General features: G+C 49.7%; 2 protein-coding genes across 3 annotated transcripts in view; one reads left to right on the forward strand and one right to left on the reverse strand.

Annotated features, from left to right (window-relative positions):
* Positions 1–104: 104 nt before the first annotated feature.
* Positions 105–15,468, forward strand: Ccar2 (cell cycle and apoptosis regulator 2). Of its 2 annotated transcripts, none has more exons than XM_032917188.1 (21): positions 105–298; positions 1,167–1,260; positions 1,458–1,549; positions 1,996–2,087; positions 2,292–2,406; positions 2,575–2,704; positions 2,886–2,982; positions 7,647–7,766; positions 9,829–10,051; positions 10,127–10,240; positions 10,534–10,697; positions 11,093–11,264; positions 11,481–11,708; positions 11,805–12,041; positions 12,624–12,768; positions 13,107–13,189; positions 13,528–13,674; positions 13,786–13,897; positions 13,977–14,165; positions 14,277–14,482; positions 14,701–15,468. In XM_032917188.1, the coding sequence occupies exons 2-21, from the start codon at positions 1,203–1,205 to the stop codon at positions 14,743–14,745; spliced, it is 2,769 nt and encodes a 922-aa protein (XP_032773079.1). In that variant the 5' UTR covers positions 105–298; positions 1,167–1,202; the 3' UTR covers positions 14,746–15,468. The 2 variants fall into 2 exon arrangements, with proteins under 2 accessions (XP_032773079.1, XP_032773080.1); XM_032917189.1 differs by having other exon boundaries at positions 13,110–13,189.
* Positions 15,469–15,856: 388 nt separating this feature from the next.
* Bin3 (bridging integrator 3) overlaps positions 15,857–25,623 on the reverse strand; it is a 37,975-nt gene continuing 28,208 nt past the window's right edge. Inside the window, exons 5-9 of the mRNA XM_032917190.1 lie at positions 24,491–24,627; positions 23,957–23,997; positions 19,015–19,156; positions 18,772–18,906; positions 15,857–16,480 (exon numbers count right to left, since the gene is read on the reverse strand). Of these exons, the coding sequence (XP_032773081.1) occupies positions 16,334–16,480; positions 18,772–18,906; positions 19,015–19,156; positions 23,957–23,997; positions 24,491–24,627 (602 nt within the window). The 3' untranslated portion in view covers positions 15,857–16,333. The remainder of the gene's footprint in view (positions 16,481–18,771; positions 18,907–19,014; positions 19,157–23,956; positions 23,998–24,490; positions 24,628–25,623) is intronic.

Genomic DNA, 25,623 nt, shown 5'->3' on the forward strand with positions numbered 1-25,623 from the left:
TGGTTCGAGACTACTTTTCTGATGGGACACTTGAGAGAGGACACCACCGAGCTCAGCTTCCGAAGGCATTATCGGATCTGGGAAGGCGCACTTCCGTTCCACAGTTGGAGCGGGATGGCAGGCTGGTGTGGGGGAAGGGAGAGGTCGGTGGAGAAGAGGGAGGTACCATATCCGGGAGAGTGGCAGCTTCCGACCAGTGGTCGCTCTTCCGGAGAGGCGTTTCCGGTGGTGGTGGCAGCAGCAGCTGCGGTGGTTCCGGGTGTCTTTGTCCCCCTGGTGTCGTGGCCCTGGCCCGCAGGTGGGTTGGGGGCCTCTCGCTCTGCCTCTGCCTCTCAGTCTCTCTCGGGTGGCGAGGCCGCGGGGTCCGAACAGCGAAGATGCGCCAGTCGCGGAAAGAGCCGAGCCCCCTCAGGACTGCAAGCTCCGTCTCCCTGGCAACGGCCTCGGCCCTGGGGGCGGGCGGGAGGAGGAGAAACCTCGCGCCGTGGTCCTCCCACGGTGGCCTCTCGGTGGCCCGGCCCGGAAGGCTCTGCGCAGGCGGCTGCGGAGGCCGGAGTCTAGGGTCGGGACCTAGGAGGAGGGAGCGGCGTGCAGGCCGCTTGGCGAGGGCCGGCTGGACAGCTCCCTTCCCACCAGCCGGTCTGAAAAGACGCCTGGCGGTCTTCCGGGGAGAGGCCTGCATCACCTCCCCGCTACTCGCACCTCCATTTTTTGCCCCGGCCCTGTGTGGAGTGTTTTGGCGGATGTTTTTGAATGAATGACTGCCACCGGAGCTCTTCCAGTCCTCACTCCGCCAGCCTCTCTAAGAGTGCCAGTGGCATAGTGAAAGGAGTGCTAAGTTGTTGGGAGACCTGGGTGTGAGTCCCGCTCTGTCACTATCTGGTTTTGTGGCCTTGGGCAAGTCTCCTGATCTCAAGGCTCCAGTTTCCTTGTCTGTAAACCAGCATGTCATTAGCACCCACCGCTAGGTTATTGTGAGAACAAACTGGAGTAACATAATTACCTATTTCATTTCCTCTTCTACATCCTCTCCATTCCTCCATTTTAGGACCCACCTCTTCACCGTAAAGCTTTACTTCATTAAGATTTTTCATCTCTCCCCCTAGCCCCGTAATAGATGGAAGTTTCCCATTCTAGCTTTTAACTTCTTTCTCTTTTGATTGAAGGTTTCCACCCAAGACCTTGAAAGGACAGCATTCCAAATGTCCCAGTTTAAGCGCCAGAGGATCAACCCACTTCCAGGGGGACGGAACTTCTCAGGTGCTTACCTGCTTACTGGTTACACTCAGAATATGCTCTAGACTCAGTTTCCAAAAATATGGCTCGGGTGTTTCCCTGAATATCTGATTAGCTGGTTGGAGCCACCTAGACCTCTGGGATTACAGGATCCTCTGGCTATCTTCTAGCGCTGAGGGTAGTAGGTGCAGTTGCTGGAGGTTGCTTCTCTGTCCCCATAGGCGCAGCTTCAACATCTCTTTTGGGTCCTCCTCCTGGTCTGCTTACTCCTCCTGTGGCCACAGACTTGTCCCAAAATGCCAGGCACCTTCAGGTATGTTGGGTGCCCTTTCTAGTGAGTTCGTTCCCCTTTGGGGTTACTGTAGTATGTTTGGATGTCTGTTGTGTGTTGTTTCTTGTGTTACAATGGTCAACATCCCTGGCTTTTTGCTTGTTTGTTTGGTTTGGTTTTGTCCTGGTAGTTGTCCAGTGTTGGGGATCTCAAATACCTCTTAGGTTGGGGAATCTTTAATATCTGGCTCCAGAGAGATCTTTTGGTGCCTTTTGGGATTAAAGGACTGAACATCCTAGAAGGAGAAAAGTCATGAATTAGCTTCTCTCCTCTTTATAGACAGGTTGTGTCCACTATGTTTCTTTCAAGGTGAATTTTCTTTTAATACTATGAGCCAGGTCCCTGTGGCTAGAGATGAGGCTCTAGTGGCATAGCATGGTTCTGTTCAGGTGGCTTCCTGTTGCTTTTGACCTATTCTTCTCTTGCAGAGTGGGGAGAAGCAGCGAGTCTTCACTGGCATTGTTACCAGCTTGCATGACTACTTTGGGGTGGTAGATGAAGAAGTCTTTTTTCAGCTAAGGTAGGCTTAAGGCTAGTCTCTGCTGAGAATGGTTGTTGAATTCAGTTCTGTCTCTATGCTGGTGGGCCCCCTCTTTAAAGCCATTGCTTTGCTATTTTACTGCAAGGTATGAGAGATTTTGATGGAGAAGGTCTCCCTGGGGGCGGTCAGAATAACTTGTACAGGGTGCCTCCTGATGGGGCCTCCCCGTTTGTGTGCTGGCAGTGTGGTGAAGGGCCGACTACCCCAGCTGGGTGAGAAGGTGCTGGTGAAGGCTGCGTATAACCCAGGCCAGGCAGTGCCCTGGAATGCTGTCAAGGTGCAGACGCTCTCCAACCAGGTATTTTTCTTTCCTTAGCATGCCCATTGCAATGGGAAGGAGAGGAGGAAGTCCTGTGGCCTGACTTTTGAGCACAATCCTTCCTTTTGTTGGGGGGTGGGGTGGGATAGATGTCTCTTCATGGTATCAACCTGGGGATCCCCTGAACTTACTGGCTATTTTCTTTAGCCCTTACTGAAGTCTCCAGCACCTCCCCTTCTACATGTGGCAGCTCTGGGCCAGAAGCAAGGGATCCTAGGAGCTCAGCCACAGTTGATCTTTCAGCCTCACCGAATTCCCCCACTTTTCCCTCAGAAGCGTGAGTACTGGTGGCATGCAAGTTGGGGTGTGACTTTGTGGGTTAGTCTGGAGGAAAGGACTTGTTCCTTTCATATAGATGCTCTCAGAACAGAAGGGGGTACTTCTCTACACAGGAAGAGGAGGAGGAAGCTGGCCAGGGTTTTAGGGCTTTTGAGTCACTGGCCATTTCCTTTCTTCAGCTCTGAGTCTCTTCCAGACATCCCATACACTTCACCTGAGCCACCTGAACAGATTTCCCGCTCGGGGTCCTCATGGAAGGCTGGACCAGGGCCGAAGGTAAGAGGATGAACAGGCATTACACTTCCCTCTAGGGACCATGTTCCACCTTTGACACCTGTTGATACTAACATCTCTTTCTGTGGACACACAGAGTCTAGTCCCTTTTCTCTGAAAGGCAGACACATCGAAACATACTTAACAAATACAGCAACTTTATACACTACCTCAGCAAAGCTGAGGTCTAATACAGTTTATATTTCAAAATGTCACATTGACAGTTTTTGTTGTTTTGCTCTTTTGAGACAGGGTCTCACTGTGTAGCTCAGCCTGACCTCATGGAGATCCTCTTTCCTGCCTAGTGCTGGGATTAAAAGTGTATTCGCCCACGTTTGCCCAGCTAAAATACTTTATTTTGAATCAAGTCTTATGTAGCTTAGGCTGGCCTTGAACTCAGAATGTAGCTAAGGATGACCTTAAACTCCTGATCCTTTTCCCTCTTCTTCACATGTGCTGGGTTTACAGGTGTGCGGCATCACACCTAGCTTGGTTATGCAGTCATTTTGCTACCTTTCTGGTTTGAGATATTTTGCATGTGCATGTGTATGTGTGTGTTCTATGAATTTGTATCAAGGTGTATGCAGATGTATGTGAGCCAGGAGGTCAATTCTAAGTGTCTTCTGATGTACTCTGCTGGTTTTTGTTTGCTTTTGTTAGAGATAAGAGTCTCACTGGAGCTTGCCGTTTTGGCTATGTTAACTGGTCAGCACGGTCAGGAGATCCTCCTGTCTGCCCCTTCCAGGGCTGGGATCATAGACTGTGTTAGCTTTGACATGGATGCTGGGATCCTTTGGTAGCAAGCATCTTCACTCACTGAGCCAGCTCCTTAACCCCAGATAGTTAAAAAGTATATACTTTCTTCTTTGTTTGTAGTATTTAACACACAGATACCAAGAATTATTACAAGAAAATAGTAACATTAAAGAAAGGATTGTTGCAAAATGTTTTAGTTCCTAATTAAGATGACTTCTTTTGCACACTTTGTGTAACAGTGTTACAACACAGAGGCTACAATATATTCAGTAGTTCAGGATTTGTTCTGTGCCAACACTTTTCTTGGCCTTAATGTGGAGCAAGAATGGTCTATTCAGGCACTTGAGACGTCCTGTGGTTCTTTATCAGTGCAAATTTGGGGAATTTCCAGGAGCATGCTCATTGTGTCTCAATTCACATCGCCTTTGTGCTTTACTGTCCTTGAGAGTTTTTGTTTGGCTTCTTATAATAGAAAATTCAATATATGCAAAGGAAGTGGAAAAAGAAAACGAATCTTCAAGCCGTTACCTGATTTACACAAGCAGTATTACCTGTCTTCTTTCTTGTTTTTTTTGGAGCTGAGGTCCGAACCCAGGGCTTTGTGCTTGTTAGGCAAGCGCTCTACCACTGAGCTAAATCCCCAACCCCACCTGCCTTCTTTCTTAGTTCTATTCCTCCTTTATCTCCTTGTTGCTTGAATTTGTCTTGTTTTGGTTTTGTTGATAGAAATCTTGAAACTGATTTAGATTGAAATGTCAGAATCTTTTTTTTTTTTTTTTTTTGGTTCTTTTTTTCGGAGCTGGGGACCGAACCCAGGGCCTTGCGCTTCCTAGGTAAGCGCTCTACCACTGAGCTAAATCCCCAGCCCCAAATGTCAGAATCTTGACTATACTTTTTTGATCTCATAGCACCCTGCTTTTATAAGACTGTAGAAAGTTCCCTTGTGCTGTGATTTCTTTGAAATAACTACAGAAAGGGAACCACCCTCTCTCCCATGTGCTGATAAGAACTGAGAAGTACTTCAGTGGGAAACACTTGGAGTAAGCATGGCATAACCTGAGGAGAGTTCAGGGGAGGTGATGTAGCCAGTGCCTGTGCAGAAGCTAGCACTTGATCTCTGGGAAAGGCTGCTGTGGATCCCATGCAGATTGCCCGGCATTGTTCTCTACATGGTTTCCACTTCTCCATTCCTAAACTCATACATAGCTTGCTCCTAGTCTGTGAGCTTATGAAAGCCTCCAGGACAGACCCATAGCAAGTATCTTGAAGGTTTAAGTAACCACTGGTTGGAAACCATTGACTGTGGGCCTGGTGTTTTCAGTTGAGTTTCCACACGTAGCTGCTAGTCGAATTTGAGTGCCTGGCTCTGGAGTACCACCTGCAGTGTATTACTTTGGCCAAGGTGCTTCAGGGTTACGGCTTTTAGAGAATAGACTGAGTAGGAAGAGTGGCATCAGGGAAATCTGCCAATTTATAAAGGATTTGACCACAGGGGTGGTTTGCCCATTAGACCAGCTTTATGTTAAACTCCCAGCTTTGGGATGCAGGATAACACTGCCATTGGACTGCTCTTGTGAGCAGCCGAGGTCTTGTGAGCAGCAGGCCTGGTCTCTGCTGCTCCACCACTAACATGTTTCCTGCTGGTGGTGGGTCACAGGTGATTAGGAACGGAAGGCCAGCTCAAGCTACTTAAGACCTTGTCTCAAAACAAAAAGAATAGAATGGCAACATTGAAAGGTAACATTCTAGCCTTCTGAGTGTTCTATTGTTGACAGGGAAGTAAGAGTTTGGCAAGTGTTTTTTTGCATGGAAAACAGTCGTGTTGTACCTTTCTTTGACCTTGCTAGTTTCTTTCTAGCTAGTACATGGTCTGTGATATTCAAGGTCCCACACTGTAGCATGATCTTTAAAGGTTTGTTCTCTTACACCTGTCAGATATCTAAGTACGCTTTGAGAAGCACACTTTGATTACATCTCCATTAGCCTACTGTCCTCTTGCCCTGAACGTTCCTCCCCTCTACCTCTTTTTTAAAAAAAGAATATTCTAAATTTTCCCTGACAGTTTCATGATGCATACAAGTCTCTCAGTCATACTACTCCAGTCTTCCCCTCCTCCAACCTCCCTAACAGTCTCTGCTTATCTTCATGTTCTGTTTTTTTTTTTTAACCTACTGAGTTCCAGTAATGCTACCTGAATGCTCCAGGTGTGGGGCCACCCACTGGAGCATGGGCAACCTCCTGGAGAACACACCACTACAGAAAAATTGCTCCTCTCCCGATACCACCTTTATGTCTTTTTTTTGGCGCACTACACTACTTAGTTTGTTATTTAGGGGTTGCTTACATGACCATGGGTGGGTGTCATTTACTGGAGCAAGTTCAGCTTACCAGTGGCTATACTACTGAGAACTAGGACTTTCTTGAAGCTTCATCTTGGTGACTGCCTTAGTGATTAAATCATTATTATAGTTAAATTCAGTTGTCAGTGAGGATGCATGAACTCAATTATATGGCTTGGTATTTTTGCTTTAATCTGCCCCCCCGCCCCCAATTTCTTGGAATAGTTTTTCAAGGGTAGAATTAATGGAGCAAAAGGTATTGCTTTGTTTTCTCCTCCCTTTTCAAGTTAAAAATATTTGTTTTTATTCTTTAAAAAAAATTGAGTTGTGCATGGTGGCACATGCTTTTGATTCCAGCACTTAGGAGGCAGAAACAGATGGATCCATGTGAGTTTGAAGTTAGCCTGGTCTACAAAGTAAGTTTAGGACAGCCGAGGATACACAGAGAAACCCTGTGTTGAAAAACCAAAATAAAATAAAAATTATTTTGGGTCAGGATTGGTGGTGTATATCTTTCATCCCCACACTTGGGAGCAGAGGCTAGAGGATTGATGGCCATTAGTTCAAGGCTAGCTTGGGCTACATGGTAAATTTGAGACCAGCCTGGGCTACAGAGAAGACTATCTCAAAAATTCTAAAACATGGGCTGGAGAGATAGTTCATCAGGGAAATACACCTGCCACTAAACCTGATGACCTGATTTGATCTCTGAGACCCAGAAAACTGAAGGAGAAAACCAATTTCCACATGTGTATCGTGGCATGCTTATGCACATGCATAAACCATAATAAAAATCTAAAACACTAAGCCTGCAGGACACTCAACAGGTAAAGACAGGTTCTGGAGCCTGTCTCTAGCCATGATATTTAAATTTAAGAGATTTACATTATTTATTGTTGAGCATGTGTGTGTGGAGATCAGATGAATGCAGAGATTAGGCCTTTCCTCCCACCATGGGTTGCTGGGATCAAACTCAGATCAGTAAGCTCTTCCTCAAGTGCCTTTATTTGCTAAGCCATCTTGCTGGCTCATCTTTCAGTATTTTAAAGCTGTTCTTTTTCTCTTATAATAGCCTTTTGTATATATGCTGTACCTTGCGTTTATATTATTAAATTATTAAAGAGTTTACTTACCTATTTTAATGTTTAATAATCTGTCACATATTTGCTAGCATGGCTTCTTTTTGTATGTGTGTGGTGCTGGACTTGATTCCAGGGCCTCCCCTAGTTTAAGCAAGTGTTCCACCACTGAGCTACAGGCCACCTGTATTCATTTCTTTTTTTCTTTCTTTCAAGATTTCTTTATGTATGAGTGCTCTATCTGTATATACACCTACGTGCCAGAAGATGGCTTGAGATCCCATTATAGGTGGTTATGAGCTACCATGTGGTTGCTATGAACTGAACTCAGAACCTCTGAAAGAGCAGCCAGTGCTCCTAACCCCTGCGCCATCTCTCCAGCCCCTGTATTCATTTCTTAATGTTGAGGACTCAGGTATTTTCTAGTTCTTGACATACTGAATACATGTGTAACAATATGGTTTCTTATTTCTGCTGATGGGTCAACCTCCAGTGACGACTATGACTCGAAGAAACGCAAACAGCGGGCTGGTGGAGAGCCTTGGGGTGCTAAGAAACCTAGGCATGACCTGCCTCCTTACCGGGTGCATCTCACTCCCTATGCTGTGGACAGGTGAGTGAAGGCTGGGGAGGGCTTCAGACTTGCACAACAGTGGTTTTTAGGGTTAATGAGATAAGGTCTGTTTGGACACATGGGAATGTGTGTAGTCAGGTGGCCTTTTCTACAGCTAATTGACCAATCTGTGGGAACCTGCTGCACATGGCTTGGTGTGTCTTCGAGTAGGTTCTGTGTTAAGCATCTTGTTCTGTATGTATGCATGTTCATTTGTTCATGTGTGTTGGTTCACATGTGTCTTTGGATGCATGTGTGGAAGGAGGCCAGATGATACCATTCAGATATCATTCCTCAGGTGTTGACTAGCTTTGTACTTTGGAGACAGGGACTGGCTTGGGAGTTGCCAGGCAGACTCAGTGGTCTAGGAGCTGCTTGTTTCTGCAGATGGGAGCTACCATGCCAGCAAGTTTTCTTTTTGAGTGCTGGGATTAAAGGCGAAGGCAAGTGCCACTATACCTGGCCTGGTTTCTAATTTTGATAGCTATTACCAGTTTTCTTTCAGATGCTGTGTCCACTTACACAGCCACCATGGTGCAGGGCACAGTCTTTGTCTGCTCTACCTTTGCCAACACTGTTTTCATATACCTTTTCTGTTTCTATTTTTGTTTTTCTAGACGGGGTTTCTCTGTGTAGCCCTGGATGATCTGGGATTCACACTGTAGACCAGGCTGGGATTAAAACTGCACCAGCACACCCAGCCTTCATGTACCTTTTCATTGTAGATTTGTTGGTGAAAAGTGCTATTCTGGTTTTCATTTCTAATTAGCAGTGAGTCTGACAGTCTGTAAAGAATGTTTTACATTTATTAATTTTCATGAGTGTGTATTCACATTTGGGGGCTACTGTGAGGAAGTCAAGGGGGAAACTCTGAGGGGTTGGTTCTCTTCTTCCAGTATGTGGTTCCAGGGATTGAATTCTGCCGTTAGGATTCTTTTCCTAGGCTTTCATGTTATCTGTGTTTATGTTCTTGGGAAGGACTTGTCATGCAGGTTTCAGTTTTTCCTAGGACCTGAGATTTTTGTTACTGACTAGTGAGTTGTTTATCAAGACCATGACCATTTCTGGGGCTTGAGAGATGGCTCAGTGGCTAGGAGTCCATACTGCTCTTTTGGAGAACATGAGTTTAGTTCCAGCATGCACATGGAGCAGCTAACAACTGCTTGGAACCTCCAGCTCCAGAGGAATCTGATGCCTCTGGGAACCTGCACACATGTGCACATACCTATACATAGACATACATAATTGACATAAAACCTCAACAAAAAAGGGCCTTGACCATTGTGACCGCATATTATGATTTCTTTTTCTTTCTTCCCCAATTTTGCTTTCTTTGTTATGGGAATTTATAAGTCAAGTGGTCATATGGGGTCCATCCTTACACCTAGGGAGATCCCTTATTAGAGTCTTTTTTTCTCAAGCCAAATAAAACCCTGTTGTGGTCTTTTGCTGTTCTGTTTGTTCGTTCATAGATTCATTCATTCAGTGTGTCAGTGTACGTTGTGGGAGGGGTTGGCACACATACCTGCCAGTGAACATATGTGAATCAGAGAACAACTCTAAAGTTGGTTTTCTCCTTCTACCTTTGCATGGAGTTTGGGGATGAATAGGCTTGCACAGCAAATACCTTTACCCACTATAAGCCATTCTGTTGACCCTGCAGATTTGTTTAAAAGAAAACTTTAAGGGGTTGAGGATTTAGCTCAGTGGTAGAGCGCTTGCCTAGCAAGTGCAAGGCCCTGGGTTTGGTCCCCAGCTCCGAAAAAAAGAAAAAAAAAAAAGAAAACTTTATATATTTTATAGTTTGTGTGTATGTTTTGCCTACTTGGATGTATGTAAGTGTATCCCATGTGTGCTTGGTGCTTACAGAGGTCAGAAGAGGGTGTCAGATCCTCTGGGACTGAAGTTGCAGATAGTTGTGAGCTGCCATGTAGACTCTGTGAACTAAACCTGGGTGTCCTCTGTAAGGGCAGCAAGTGCTCCTAAGCTCTGAGCTGTCTTTCTAGTCCCTCTTCTGACGCTGGGTGTTTGCTCAGTAGTTTCCCTTACTGTCTTTCCACAGTCCCACCTGTGACTTCCTAGAACTGCAGCGACGTTACCGCAGCCTGTTGGTCCCCTCAGATTTTCTTTCCGTTCACTTGAGCTGGCTGTCAGCCTTCCCGCTGGGCCAGCCCTTTTCCCTCCACCACCCGAGTCGGATCCAGGTCTCTTCAGAGAAGGAGGCAGCTCCAGACACTGGTGCTGAGCCCAGCCCTGAGGACAGTGACCCCACTTACAGTTCCAAGGTCAGTTGACTGAGCTCTTGTGACTTATCACCTTGCTAGGACAGAATGTGGCTGAGCACCTTTTCCTCTACACAGGTGCTGCTGCTCTCCTCCCCAGGCCTAGAGGAGTTCTATCGTTGCTGCATGCTGTTTGTGGATGACATGGCTGAGCCAAGGGAGACACCAGAGCATCCTCTGAAGCAGCTAAAGGTAAGAACTGGCTTATAGGAGGCAAGACATGCTGGCTGGTCAAATCTGCCACATTTTCAGCAGCTAGGCTCCTGTGCATTAACATAGAAATTCGGTGTTTCAGAGCTGAAGGCTCTCACTTTATACAGGAGGATAGTATAGAGATGCTTCCTCTGAAGAGGAGTCAGGTGGCTGGTTTGAGTGAATGGCCCTAGAGCCTTAGGTGGTAGTCTTAACTACCTCTTGCTGGGCAGCAGCCTTGCCTCACTGTGGGAGACGCAGGCCATGTTTCATTATTCCCAATCTCTCTGCAGTTTTTGCTGGGCCGGAAAGAAGAAGAGGCAGTGCTGGTTGGGGGTGAGTGGTCTCCTTCCCTGGATGGCCTCGACCCCCAGGCAGACCCGCAGGTGCTGGTGCGCACAGCCATCCGCTGTGCACAAGCCCAGACTGGCATTGACTTGAGCACCTGTACCAAATGGTGAGTGGCCTTCCCCATGTGGCCAGCTCGCTGTGGGGTGTCAGGAGCCTGGCTTCTGCCCTCTGGGTTCTCTCCTGCCACAGCTCATGCCTGCCTACTCCTAACTGCTCATAGATGACTGAAGAGCCCAGGGCTGTGAGCATTGATGGCAGCTGACCCCCAAGCCACACCCAGTACTCCTCAATGCCTTGGTGCTCCTATGTGCTGTCTGCTTACTGCGTCTCCCTGCTGCCTAACCACTGAGGCCTTGGCGTGTGGCTTTATGTCTGTGCTCATGGCCTGGCATGCAGCATGTGTGCATGGAGTGCTGACTGGAAATAGAAGTACTTGTCTGTGAGTGCAGTACCTGTGACTATGTCAAGTTGAGGGCTTTCTTTTCCTTTTGCTGTGACCAGGTGGCGTTTTGCCGAGTTTCAGTATTTGCAGCCAGGGCCGCCCCGGCAGTTACACACAGTAGTGGTGTACCTGCCAGATGTGTGGACCATCATGCCCACTTTGGAGGAGTGGGAGGCACTGTGCCAACAGAAAGCCACAGAAGCAGCTCCCCAACCGCAGGAGGCATCAGGGGTAAGGCTGGGCCTTAGAAAAATGCAGAGAAGCTGGGCATGGTGGCACAAGCCTGTAACTTGGAGGTGGAGGCAGGAAGACCCATAGTCCAGAGTTCAAAGTTGATTTCACCTTCATAGTAAACCTGAGGTTAGCCTCTGCTACATGAGCCCCTGTCTCAAAAGTATGTGCCCTGACCCCAAGGCCCAGAGGGTCACATCTGAGCTATTGTCATAGGAGGCAGAGGCTACTGAACAGGCTCCTGACGTGTCAGAGCAAGCAGACACTTCTAAACAGGACACAGAGACAGCAGAGGCCACCACACAGCAAGATGTGGACACTGAGCTCCCAGAGGCCCCTCCGCCTCCTCTAGAACCTGCGGTGATGGCACGTCCTGGCTGTGTCAACCTGTCTCTCTACGGAATTGTGGAGGATCGGAGGCCAAAAGAAAGGATCTCTTTTGAGGCAAGTGCAGGAGAGAGCTCATGAGTGAGATAAAGGAACAGTGTGGCATACTTGTCCTCTTCCCTGATGCCATGCTCCCTGCGCCTCTCCTAACAGGTGGTGGTGTTGGCCGAGCTGTTTGTGGAGATGCTGCAGAGGGACTTTGGCTATAGAATTTATAAGGTGCTGCTGAGCCTTCCAGAAAAAGTTGTGTCTCCTCCTGAGCCTGAGAAGGAGGAGGCAGCCAAGGAGGATGTGGTCAAAGAGGAGGAGGCTGTCAAAGAGGAGGCAGTGAAGGTGTCCAAGGATGAGGTACAGAATGAGGGCACAGCTGCCGAGGCAGACAGCCCACTGGTGAGTACTGCTCTCAGCCATGGGCTGGACTGAGGCCCACATATTCATGCTTAGTAGGATTCAAGCCCCCATGTGTGTCAGGCACTGTTCTGGGCACTCTGCATGTCTGCTTGCATTGCTTCTTTACATTACCCAGTTTTGGGGGATGGACTGAGACCCAGGGACAGGAATCTCTGCGTGTAGCCACACAGCTAGGAAGTGGTGTGTCCAAGGTGAGGGAAGTGTGTCTGATAAGCCATGGCGGCATAGAAATGCCAGTCAGAATGCTCAGGAGTTAGGATTACCTGTTAGGTGGACAAACTGGCTTTTACCCATTTCTAAAATGTAACTCGGCTTCTTGTCCAAATATGTCATGTACACGTAATTGCTTAATTATGTGTACAACTATGACTGACTCCTGAGAAGTACCTCAGGGGTCTACTTGTGCCTTGTTGATCTGAATACTGGTATGGTTAAATCCCCATGAGCATGTAGTGGGTCAGAGTGCCCACCAGCACTTGAGTGCCCAGCTCATACTTGAGTGATAGCAACTGTTAGTGTTACAAGAGTCCTGCTCCTCACCACCTTGGTCTGCTTCTCTAGAAGGAGGATGGGCTTCTGCCCAAACAGCCCTCTGCAGGGGGAGAAGAGGAGGAGAAGGCCCGGGGTGAGGCAGCTGAGGACCTCTGTGAAATGGCCTTGGACCCAGACCTGCTGCTTCTGAGGGATGATGGAGAGGAAGAGTTTGGTGTGTCTGGGGGTAGTGGCTCTCTGGGGCTGGCTGTGGTAACTTCCTCTTAGGCAGTGGTTCTCAACTTTCCTAATATTGCGGCCTTTAATATAGTTCCTTATGTTGTGGTGACCACCCCCCCCAGCCATAAAATTACTTTCGTTGCTACTTCATTATTGTAGTTTTGCCACTGTTATAAATTGAAATGCAAGTATCTGCTGTGCAGGACAGCTAAATGCAACCCCTGTGAAAGCTGTTCAAGCCCCAACAGCTTCACAGCCCACAGGGTGAGAACCGCTGCCCTTATGGGTGTAGCGCATCATCCTTGCTAGATGCTGAGCTTGGGATTTCTGTAGCAGGAGCAAAGCTAGAGGAAACGGAGGTTCGCTCTGTTGCCTCCAACCAGTCCGAGATGGAATATTCTTCTCTTCAGGACATGGTAAGACCTTGTCTCCTTTTGTACCTGGTGATGGGAAGCTTAGCCCTTCCTGGGTGAGGGTTGCCTACCAGTGACCTCTTCCCTAGACAGGAGACCAACTGTGTGGTTCTTGACTCATGGAGAGTACTCCACTTTCCCAGTCAGGGTAGATCAGAGAGAGATCCGCTTAGGAAATACATCATGTTCTGGAAATGTGCCCACAGAAGCCTGTAGCCCCAGCTCCAAGCTTCCACTTATGAGGTCTACCTGTTGCCGTCAACCCAGGGCCTGGTTGTGTGTGTACTGTGCCCTTTAGCTTTGAAAGAACTGTTTGTAAAGCCCGTTTTTCTGCTTTGTAGCCTAAGGAGCTGGATCCCTCAGCTGTGCTCCCCTTGGACTGCCTTCTGGCTTTTGTGTTTTTTGATGCCAACTGGTGTGGCTACTTGCACAGGCGAGACTTGGAGAGGATCCTCCTCACCTTGGGGATCCGGCTCAGTGCAGAGCAGGTAGTCTCTTCTGTCTCACCTGTCCTTCTGGAGGCCTTTTCAGAGCTCTTGCAGGCTTCTGGTCTCCCTGACGCAGGTGTGTGGCCAGTAGGTGTCCTGTGTTTTCTGTAGGCCAAACAGCTGGTTAGTAGAGTGGTGGCACAGAACATCTGCCAGTATCGGAGCCTTCAGTATAGCCGTGCTGAGGCGCTGGATGATGGACTTCCAGAAGACGTGCTCTTTGGTACATCTTGTGCTTTGTGGCTGTCAGGGAGTGGGGCCATGGTGGGCCATTCTCCTAAAATCATGCATATCTTTTCTAGGAAACCTGGATCTACTGCCTCCTTCAGGGAAGAGCACAAAGCCAGGTGCTGCCCCCACAGAGCACAAAGGCCTGGTGCCCCACAATGGTAGCCTCATCAATGTGGGAAGCCTGTTACAGCGTGCAGAGCAGCAAGACAGTGGCCGCCTATACCTGGAGAACAAGATTCACACACTGGAATTGAAGCTTGGTGAGTGTGGTGTCACAGCCACTAAGGGGACAGCACTCTTTAGGCCTCACACTTTTGTCCCAATGCACCAGTTGACTGAGCCTTCCTGCCATGTTCTCACCTACCTTTCAGAGGAGAGCCATAACCGATTTTCAGCCACTGAAGTGACAAATAAGACACTGGCAGCAGAGCTGCAGGAGCTGCGGGCTCGGCTGGCCGAGGCGGAGGAGACAGCCCGGACAGTGGAACGACAGAAGAACCAGCTCCAGCGTCAGATGCAGGACTTCCGCAGACGCCTGACCCCACTGCACCTTGAGATGCAGCGGATCGTTGAAAAGGTAGGATGGCTAAAGGATGGCCATGGTTCCTTTTGGTGAAGCCACAAGAACCGCAGAGTAGAGCTAGCCTGTGTGTGGAGACAGCTGGCCCTTCCTTGCTGTACTGGTCCTCTCTCCACTGGGCTCTTAGGAGACTCAGCTGCTCCCAATGCTCCCTACTCTAGTGGCAGGACATGGGAGAAGCCTTATCCTCATCGTTGCTACATGTGCTCACACAGGCTGACAGCTGGGTAGAGAAAGAGGAGCCAACGCCTAGCAACTGAGTGGCTGCCTAGTGAGGTCTGCGATGGAGCCTGATGACATTAGAGACCTTTTGGTACCAGAAAGCAGCTGGAGCAGGGCCTGGGAGCCATAGCAGGGGTGGCTTGAGTTCTGTGCTCAGCCTCTGTAGGGAACATCAAACTCTCAGTATGGGGTTCGTGCTATGTGGATGGATGTGTAAGGAACCCCAGTTCCAGCTACAACTAAATACAACATCTTTTGCACCCCTAGAATGTCATTTTGCCCTCAGTCTTGGAATTTCTCCCAGGGCCCTTGTAGTCTTGTGCTGTCTCCTGTCCTTGTCCATTTTAGAGCAAGATGGGAGGAAAAGGCTTTTCCAGCCCAGAACAAGGTCTAATGCCAATAAATGGGAGGAATGGGTGTAGAGTCGATGCAGCCAAGAATGTTGGTCCTCTGAGCGGCATGAGTCCCGCAGGCTCTGTTAGGTGATAGAGCCCATTCTAGGAAGCACTTGGTGTTGGGTCAAGGTCGCCAATAGAACACTGTGTCCCAGCTGCCCCAACTTGCCAGAAGAACCAGCACTTCTCTCTCCAGCTCTTATGTTCAGATGTGGTATTGGCCCTGGCCTAGCCCTTTCCCATTTCCCACAATTCTTGCCTCTTTCCACAATTCATGGTTTCAGTTTGACTTTGTATATAAAGTTGTTTTTTTTTTTTTTTTTTTTTGGCTTTTTGTTTTTTAAATAAACCAAAGTGAAAAACAAACCAAGTGTCTGTCCATGTAGCTCTCCTCTTCAAGTTGCCTGTGCCCTCCCCGTTTGCCGATTCTTACTCCTCTCTAGAAGGTAGGCGGGCAGTGAGTGCCACAGGTTGTGACTGAGTGAAGGCCCTCTGCCAAGTTGGGTGTGGCAAAACTGTGGCAGCTCCTTCTTGGTGTCAGTTATAAAGTACACTATTGTTTTACTGGAAAATTTTACTTGAAAATAAAATTCCAATAACAAGTGAAAATAAAGCTCCAGTAATTCAGGTTAGACAGAAGCCTTGCTCTGAGGGCAGCGGCTCAATGTGTGCCATTTTCTAGTGGACAGATAGAGACAAAGTCCCAGTTCAAAGGAAGGTCAAACTCCTGGGGTTTGTCCCTGTACTGGACCTGGAGGGGCCCATCAAGGCTGAGAGACCAGAGTTCTGCTACCCAGGGCACTGTGCCTCACCCAGCAGTCTAAAGAGTCCTGAGGGGATGGTGGCTTTCCTAGAGTAGGTCCTCTGGAGGTAGACAGCTAAGGCCTCAAGTTACACAGGAAGCCCAGGCCCTTCCAAAGGCTCCTGTTGGCCAGATACTGTACCACGCTCTGGACGGTTCTGGAAGTAAAATGGCCCCAGGGTTTTTCTACATTGCTTATCAACATTGGGCACAGGGAAACAGCAGCCTGTGAGGCTCCTAGTATCAGGCTCAAGGAAATGGAGACATTTAAGTCAGAGAACTGGCAAGGTAGAATAGTGGCCACCTGTCTCCAACTGGCTGGCCATTGGGAGGTCCATGAATCCATGCCTGCTAGGATGCATAGGAGCAAAGCCTATGTGAATGCCATCTGTGTCCCAAAGAGTCCAAGGACTCCCGAGGGACAGGGTCTCAGTCATCAGCCACGATGGAGAGGGCTCGGAGCTCACTTAGTTTGGTCTCATTTTCCCGTTCTCGATGCTCATCCGAATGGCCTGGCTGGTCAAGCTGCTGGGTCAGGTCTCCAAAGATCTTATGCATTTCCGAGTAGTAGATAACCTGGGTAGGAGGCAAGAGCTGTTGGCAGGAACCAGACTCGCTTTTACATAGCACCCAGTCAGCAAAGCAGCTGAGAGGCACAAGCAGGGCCTGGTTCTGGGTCTATGGGTTGCTCTGGCTGAAGTGGGTGGGGTGTATGTGTCTCTCACTTGCTCCATCACTACCTCTCAGATCTCACCCTATCCCTCAGCAGTCTAGAGATGGATGGGGGAACCACAGCTGGGGCTTTTGGAAATATTTACTGCAGAGAAAGGTTTGTTAAGACCAAAAATAACTAGATGGGGCAGGGAGACTGCATTGGAGGGTGCCAGAGGGCAGTATGTGGGTAAGGGCAGGCCTGGGGTTTATTGCCTTTACTAAATGAGAGGAGAGGAGCCAGGGGCTTTTGGTCATGGAAAAAGGACACAGCAGATCCTGGCTCCTCAAGTCCTGAGAGCTGGTTCTAGAAGTCAAGTTAAGGGGGGTCAGCTCCCCAGACTCTACCCCTTCCCAGGCTTGCTAGTTATTGCATGCATGGATGACTAGCAGCATTGGTCCTTAAAAGCGCCCATGATGCAGTGAGAGTGACAGGATGTGAGGCAGGTCCAAGAGCCAAGGGGTTTCTCTATATGATGGATGGTGACTTTTCCCTAGAGGTCAGAGGCCATTTCTGCCTCAGTTTCCACTTCTTGACATGACAGAACATACTCATCAAAGTGTCCCACATTCTTCAAGCACCTCAACTTTGAGATGTCTCTAGGATTCTCCTTCCATCTGAGAAACTAGAAGATGGGGACTGGGAGGGTGGCTGTGCAGCAAGGGCCGGTGGGAAGTGGTATCCTAGGAAGTCTCTTTAGGACCCCTGGCTAGGTTGCACTGGGCTGTACTGGGGGCCCCGATTCCCTGCCTTACACAGTGCCTGGTGAGTCACAGGAGTGCTCACTTCTCTAATGACTAATAGCAGTAGCAGCTGGGTGAGAAGGAGGCTGGCACAGGGGGGAGGCAGTAAACAACTCTGGCTATCCTGCTGCTTGGTTACAGGGTACCCCATAGCCTGGGCACCCTGCAGCTTCCTCTAAGGACTTGGGGGTGGGGATGGTGTATGCAGCTCACTGAAAGCAGAGGCAGGTGTCAGTGAAAGAGAGCAGGCCAAGATCTTCCCCTCTAAATCCACGCCTCATCCAAACAGGGTGCAGGCTGGAAGGCAGCCCTCACCTGCAGTCACAGGAGAGCATCCTCCCCTTCTGCTGTCTGTCTCACTCCCTAGAGAGCACTGGACTGAAAACACGGATCATTAGCAAGTCCGGGCTCCAGTCCAAACCTTGCCTGGGCTTCTTGGTGGGCATTCTACTGCACCGCTTTGAGTGTCATTCCAAATGAAGGCTGGTTAGTGGGAACCAGGCTTTACCCACGGCCACTGTGACATGAAAGCAACAAGGAATGATGGTGCCCACTGGAGGGCAGCAGAGGTGCAGCTAAGACCGGAAGCGGAGCAGGCAGAGCTTGGGGATGAGAAGCCTTAGCTGGATGGCCAGTTAGTGTTAGAGTCTGAGATGGGAGCCCACACTTGTGATCAGTGAGGAGGTCTGTGTGGAGAAGCCCTGCTCCCCGCTCCAGTGCCACTGCCTCTCCCACCTTGCTAGTGGGGAGAATGATCATAGACAACAACTGCCTGAAGATGAATGGTGAGGGGCGGGCAGGGGCTGCATGCCATCCCAATTGGACCCAGGATCTCAGTAGCAGGAGACACTGGGCTCCTGTGTCCTACTCTCCCTCTGGCTGCCATCACCATACCAGCCTGCACACCATTGCCTTTCCACTAGGGGGCACTTCATATCCAGTGGCCAGCATTTCAGAGCCTGTTCAGGACCCCTCCCTAGGAAACACAAAGTTAGGACTCCTGTGGTCTCTGGCTAATGGAATTCTCCTGTTGGGTTCTCAGGCAGTTAATATCTACTGGCCTCCCAACCACCTCTGCAAAAGACCTGCTTAATTAAAGTAGTGGCAAAAGATGCAACCTGGGCTCTTGCTGCTTGCTTTACTAAGCATGGGAGGAAGAACTCAAGGGGTAAAGAGTTAAACAAAAAGGAACCCTATCATAGGGTTGGGATTGAGTGGATTGCCAATGGAGGACGTCCAATGGAAATTCCAGAACAGTATCAGTGCTAGGCACCAGGGCTGACTGGGACACCACATGAATTTTCATAGTGCCTGGGGCAGGGAGGCACTGCTGTCTGCGCAGAGCATGGCTACATCTAATGGGAACTGGGTTCCTACAAAGATGATTCCCCCAGGGAAGAACCTTGTCTCACCTGTGCCCGGATCAGGGACTCAAAGCTGGGCTGGAAATAGTCAAGTCGGCTGTTATAGAATCGTGGCATCTCATCCAGGAGTTGTTTGTTCTTAGCCTCAAAGTCTTCCCGTACAGGCCGTAGCTCTTCCCGGGCCTGGAGAACAAGACCTTGGAGTGAGGGTTGTCACTGAAGGGGCATAGGTAGTGTCCTGGTTCTGCTGGCCCTGAAAGGAGGACCCAGTGGCAATGGCTATCCTGTTACCTGGTGGAGCTTGGCGAGCACGGGACCAGTTTTCTCCTTTTCCTCGTACTTCTCCACCTTGGCCTGCAGCCTGCCGTAGTCCTGCAAGGCCTGCTCCCGTCGCTTCACTGCCATGTTAAGGCTTGGGAATATGCTGCCGAACCTGTTGGGTACAGCCTGGTCATGCGGGGGTGTATCTAACAGTCACTACTTACTCAAGAACATGTGCGACACACCTACTATGTGCTGGCCCTATAAGGCTCTGAGGCTTTGGGCCTTGTACAGGTGGGGTGACATGGGGAGCAGCAGACAGTACTGAAGGCTCTCTCCAGATCCAAATGGTAGGCTGTGACTGACGGGGCTCCTTGTCCTGCTGCTGTTTCCCTACACAGGTCAGTAGGGCTGGGGTCCGCCTGTATATACTAAAGCCCAAACCAAACCAAACCAACAAGGGAAACCAGGGCCACAACCAGGTAGTGACGGTCTGGAAGAACTATGAATATCCAAGTTTGTCAACACCTTTTCTACTAAGTCACAATGCCACCGACAGGTGACAAAAAGGAATCAGATCCTGGCTAAGGGTTCCTTTACACTGTGAGGAAACACAAAGGGAATGGTTCTTCCACCAAAGAACAAATGGAAAAAATCACCTTCTAGAAAGACGGTCCTAGCCCCTCCTACCCAACATGACTGAAAACATGACTCAGATGACTGGCCATGCGGAGAAGGCTGCATTTGAAGTGTTTTGGTGTTCGAGTGTAACCATCATCCATCTTCCCCATGAAAGGCCATCTATCTTAGACAGGCCCAGGGGAGAGCCACTTTTGGGGGACCCAGGCAAGAATAAATGTTCTTGACACAGATGAGGGGTGGAGGTGAGGTAACTCTGCACAAAGGTCTCTTGTGAGTGAGAATTGGGGTAAATCCCTTGATTGCAAAGCTGTGAGGACATGTAGTTGGCCTTAGTGCTGTGCCAGGCTTTCCTACCATACCATGTGGTGCCCACTGTGCCAGCCAGGAGCTCTGACAGCCTGGTACGACATAGACAAGCAACCAAGAGATTCAACACCTCTGGTCACTCAGATGGAGAGACACAGCTGCTGACCTTGGACCACAAGAGTCAGCGTATCTAGGTGGAGAGTGTAACAAAACAAACGGAAGTCAGGGGATGAGCATCTCTTCTCTGGGACACCAGTCAGTGGCTGAGGCCAGCCTTTCACATGCTCCAGAGCTGAGAGGACATCAGAATGCTTAGGCTGTCCTCAGTAGGTTCACAACCACAGGAGGCATGATTCCTACCTTTGCTTCTCATAGGACATGATTGTAAATTCGGTGCTGAAAAGCCTCAAGTCAGGGACACACAGATGGGAGTAATGAATATAAACTTGGCCAGGCATCAGGGGAAATGTGCAAAGTGGATGTAGGGACCAGGTCCCACCAGGTCACGCTGGGAGGAGCCAGTCACACTGCCTATGTCAAGACAGCTGTACCTAGTGATTCAGCTGCTCTGGAGCCCCTCTCCCTTCCTGGGCAGCTGGGCAGTGTGGCTCAAGGGAACAGGTGCCTCACGCCTGAGAACCTCCTGTCCTGCCCCTCCCTCTATCCCAAGAGGACAAAGGATCCTAGCAGCCTGGCCTTGCTGTCAAAAGCAGCCTGCTTTTTGGGTGGCCTCAGGGCCAGGGTCAGAGAAAGGGTAAGAATGAGACAGGCAGAAGGCAGAGGTGGAAGAGTTTTCTGTCCAGTCCTCACAATTTCTCCTTTGCACTGGAATTCACCTATGGGGAGTGGGGTATATCACAAGGAACAAAACAATATGTGAAGGGTATCCTGCGGGTGTGAAATAGCCTAGGTGCAATGTTAGTTGGTCACACAGCTCTAGATGCATTGCTAGTCTCAGCAGAACTTAAACCTTAGTCCACAGTCCTGGCCCCTTTCCATGGTTCTTCAAGACCAAGTCACACCTACCAGGAACACTAATACTATATCTATCACGACTTGGCCAGTTCACAAAAGGCACAGTGGTGCAAGTGTGCATGAAAGTGCAGAGCTGGGAGACCAAGGCTGCTACAGACCAGGGACTACAGGGGAGTGGTGTGTATACAGCGCTACTTAATCAAGACCACTACCCTCTGCAGGTGCGACTGGCTCTGCTGCCCCTGCTAGTGGCTCCTGACTCTTGGGAACTCGAAGGTCTTCCTTAGATCTTACGTTCTACAGCAGTACTTCTCAATCAAATTAAGATTTGATTGAGATCTGAGCTTTGTTAGTAGCTGAGGCAACTGTAGATGAATCACTAACAAAGGGGGATCTAGGTAGCTTTGGACCAGGGACTGGGAGCCCCAGAGACAAGGGACAGGTGTCATGTTCTTTCCATCTGAGGGGGCTATTAATGTCACTCATAGAAAGAGTGCTTGCCCCAAGGTGATGGGGGAAGGAAGTCCTGCTCACTTTGTTTTTTACTTCTTAGCTGTGGACAGGTCTTGCCAGGTAGCTGATAGCAGGATCCACTCTACATGTGGACTAGCTAGGGCTGGGGTGCTAGTGCACAAGGTACAGGTTTGTCCTCTGTGTCTGGACTTTCCCCAGGTTCTAGCTGACCTGGTAAGGATGGCCCAGCTCTCCTTAAAGCACAAAGCTTGCATTTTCTACTGTCTTCTCCAAAGACATATGGTGGAAAAGTCCAATCCTCTGCCTCAGCTATCCCTTGATAATTAGTGGTAAGAGAGGGGCCGTACTCTGTTCCCTGGCCCTGCTCAAATCATACATCTGCATGCTTCATGGCTACTTAGTTCATCTAGCCCTGCTTTTAGGTACCAACTCTACAACAAGGAATCAGTTTGGCTTTCTTTCTACTGAGGAAACGGACTCAGGCCAGCGTGGGTGGCTGGGACACTCCTGCTCAATGTGGCAGCAAGCACACCCGACCCACCTTCCTGAGTTCCAAGTCTGTAAGTGCATAGATTTGATTCACATTGATTTTCAAAGATTTTCAAGGATGGGAGGTGGGCCTAGGTCTACATCAGGGCTTCAGGGAGCCCAACCTAGGAGGTACCCGTTTCTTGCCTGGCATAGGATTGAACACCAAACTCACTCCCCAGGGAGATAAAGCATGGGGTGAAGAGAGTGGGGAGGGAAAGAGGCCGGCTGGGAGGTAGGCTGGGAGCAGCCGGCCTGGTGGGGAATGCCTGCCATTCCTCATCTGTGCCCACACAGCCGGGATCTTCCACCCACCAGGAAAGGGAAATTGAAAGCATCCCCATCCGACATGTGAACAACCAGGGGCTGGGGGATTAGAGACCGAGCCCCCTTTGTGGGGGATACTGGGGGCGACATGGTGGCCATGATCTTCATTAGAGGACAGGAAAGCTCCAGTTTCCGGTTTCCGGTGCTGGGGTCCCTGGGAACTTCTCTCCTGGCTCGAGGAAGCAAGTGGGGAGGAGGGAACAGGCAGTGGTGGTTTATGTGGTCATGGGGGATTGTATGCTGGCTGTGGGTTGCAGAAGCCAGCCAGGCAGCCAGGCCTGAGGCTCATACAGAGGTCAGCGGATCCATGGCGGAGATGGTGGCCGCCCCCTCTGCCACGCCCCCACCTTCCTGGCAGGTGGTGGGCCTGCTAGCATGGTGGGAAGCAGCCGGGATTTCTCTCTACTTGGCTGAAGAAGCCAGGGATCCGATTTCAATGCCGCCTCGTTGGTTGTGAAATAGAGAAGGTAGTCAACCCCCTAGTTCTCTGAGCTAGCAGTCCTGCCATATTCTGCCAACTCTGGGTGCATACAGCGGCCTCTGGGCGCCTGCATCTCAGGCACACCAGGGTTCTGGATACAGAGGCACTTTTCTGAGATCCTTCCGTCCATCTGTAAGACCAGACCAGACCAGACTCAGGTCCTCATGAAGGGTTCTTTGGTTTGGAGATGAACTCTAGCTGAGAGGCAGGGGTGCAAGAGCCCAGGCTGATGAGGCTGGGGTGGTGGGCATGGATCAGGCCTGGCCTTGTGGCAGCTGCAGGTGCTCTGAGTGTCATCCTGTGTTGGGGAGGGGCATTGACAAAGCTAGGAGGGCTTGTCCTAATCCTATGCCTGGACCTGAACAGGGAAGGAATAACTCTGCACTCCCCAACACCCAAAGACTGTAGGATCAAAACCTGCTTTCTTCATCTCCCTCCAGCTTGATCTTAGCCTAATGATAATGAAGCAGAGGCTCATTCATTGCCGCCCTGGCAAGGCAATTGCTAGGGACCACCACGGAAGAGGTAATAAAGTGCAGCTGCTGGGGCGGAGAGGGAGCCTTTCTAGGTCAGAGCAGGCGGGGAGAGGCCAGGAGAGAGGAAGCACTCCAGAGCTTCAAGGCAAGGCTTGAGCCAGTCTCCTCCCCTGGGGACCCACGGGACAAACCTGTCTGATCCTTGACCATGGCCTGCAGGACCAAAAAATGAGTCTCACAGAATTCCTTGCTCTCACAGGTCATGAGTGAGGGAACCTTCCCAAGCAGGATTCGGTGGCTGCTGCTGCTGTTGCACCCTTCCCCATGTGCAGCCACCCCCACGTTTCCAACACAAAGTGCTGCAGGCAGCTGCATCCCAGGCCGGCTGTGAGATGAAAGGCCTTGCTCATGTCTGTTGAGTCCTGGCCAGACTCTCTACACGTTGAAATCAGCCAGCACTGGGCCTCCCGGGGCCCAACCAGAGGCAAAAGGGGATGGGGCCAAAAGACCACCAGGGCAGTGTCTGGCACCATAGAAATTAGCAGTTCCCTGCCCCCAGACTGTGACTAGAACAGTGCTGGTGACCCGGAACAACCAGGAGCCTCAACCACAGGACAGGCTGTATGGCTGGCATCCCTGTTGCTCCTTGTCATGGGAAGCTATGGACACACTGCTAGGCAAGCTCCTCGGTTTCCAAGTGGTTAGCTGATCTGCTGTCCCCACAAGTACCTTGAGGCCCATTTCCTTGGATGATCTTACTCACTTTTTCAGGGGTTCAATCACCGTCTTTTGGATCTGGTTCACCTGTCAAAAGAAAAATACAGATTTAGATTCTTCCTAAGAGAGGAGGTCCCAGGCTCCTCAGAGGCCACACTGCTAGACTTTGTTTCCAAGTGGCTAGCTGATCTGCTGTCCCCCGAGAGCTGGGCAAGGGGATGGAGTGGGACAGGCAGTATAGTATCCATATTCTGCTGCCAGAGGTGGCGGAGAGGCCAATCCTGAGGGCCACACCTAGGGCAGGGTCTGGTTTCAGGTTAACACATTTCCTGTCAGTGTTCCTGGCAAAGGTTTGTAATGGCTTTGCTCAGTGTGGGAGGATGGATGGGTGGACAGAGCTGCTGTAAGCACAGGAGACATGGGCATCTGAGCAGCCTGGTTTGGGAAGAGTGGGCTTGAGGTTATCAGGCTTCAGAAGGCTGAAGCCCAGTACCACTTTCAATCTATGGTCACTGCATCTAGCTAGGTCCAAGGGGAAAGGGGTGAGGAACATAGGTCACTGGCAGCAAGACCTGGTCACCTTCTCCTGGTTGAAAGCATCCATCCGCTTCATGGCTGTGTCTAGGGCTGTCACCATGCGCAGAAAGTCCTGATCCTGCTCACACAGCGGGTTGGAGAGGAGGTCCAGGGATATCTTCACAGCAGATTTGGACATGGCTGTTAATAAGTTAACAGCTCTGTGAGCTCCCAGAGGGACATGGTTGAAGGTCTCCTTAGTGTTCCTTGACCTCAGAACCTCTGCCCATGCTATAGCTACCAGAACAACAAGGTTCCAAAAGCCACATGACATGGTCTTGAGTGTTTCTCAACTCCTATGCATGTAGTACTATATTGCTGGATAGCAAAACTCCTAGGCTGTTCTAGGACCAATCAGGAGGATGGTATGCTGTGTGACACATTTCTGCTCCAAAGATGCTAACTCAATAATTCCAGAATACAAGAACCTATATTGTAGGCAGGCTGCTTGCCCGCTTGGGACTCTCTATACTCTACTGTACACTGGGCTGGCCCACTTATCACACCTGGACAGAGGGTGAATGCTTGAGGTATTGTGGGTTGTCTGGAAGTCACAGGGAGCACCAAGGAGGATGGAGACCCCTTGGAAGCTTTGGGGTTCTTGATCTGGGGCTCATTTTAGCACCCCATATTTGCACATGAAAGAGTAGGCAGAGGGCCTAGAGAAGGACCTGGCTCAACATGGCACACACCAGTTTCTGAACACATCTGGCTGAGTATCAGAGCGGAAGACAAAAATTTTGAGATGATCTTGGCCAAGAAGACTGAGAAGCAGCAGAAGACAGATGTTTCTGTTATTGCTGTTATCATTTTTTTAAACTCCACTGGGCACCGTAGTCCAGGTTGGCCTTGCTATGTAGCCCAAATGGACCTCTCATCTGCAGTGATCTTCCGTCTCAGCTTGCTCAGGGGTGGCATTACAGGCATGCACTGCCACACTTGGCTGGAATTTTGTTTATTACTCGAGTGACGCAGCATTTAAGATGCTATTGATTTTAAGGCACACTGTTACTGCATAAACCACTGAGAAGGGAAAATAATGCTGACCATCAAACCACCATATTAGCAAGTGTGACAGAGCTGTGGTTGTAAGGACACTAACTTGAAAAAGTGTCTTAGAATGGATACAGAGAGACC

The sequence above is a fragment of the Rattus rattus genome, chromosome 12, assembly GCF_011064425.1.
Source record: "Rattus rattus isolate New Zealand chromosome 12, Rrattus_CSIRO_v1, whole genome shotgun sequence".
Classification (NCBI taxonomy): Eukaryota; Metazoa; Chordata; class Mammalia; order Rodentia; family Muridae; genus Rattus; species Rattus rattus.

What these genes read in the sequence shown, in the direction of transcription:
- Ccar2 (XM_032917188.1), top strand. Translation starts at nt 1,203, where the DNA reads ATGTCCCAGTTTAAGCGCCAGAGGATCAACCCACTTCCAGGGGGACGG. An exon ending in AAAATGCCAGGCACCTTCAG is followed by an intron (nt 1,550 to 1,995) that starts GTATGTTGGGTG and finishes CTTCTCTTGCAG; the next exon opens with AGTGGGGAGAAGCAGCGAGT. An exon ending in CCGAGGCAGACAGCCCACTG is followed by an intron (nt 12,042 to 12,623) that starts GTGAGTACTGCT and finishes CTGCTTCTCTAG; the next exon opens with AAGGAGGATGGGCTTCTGCC.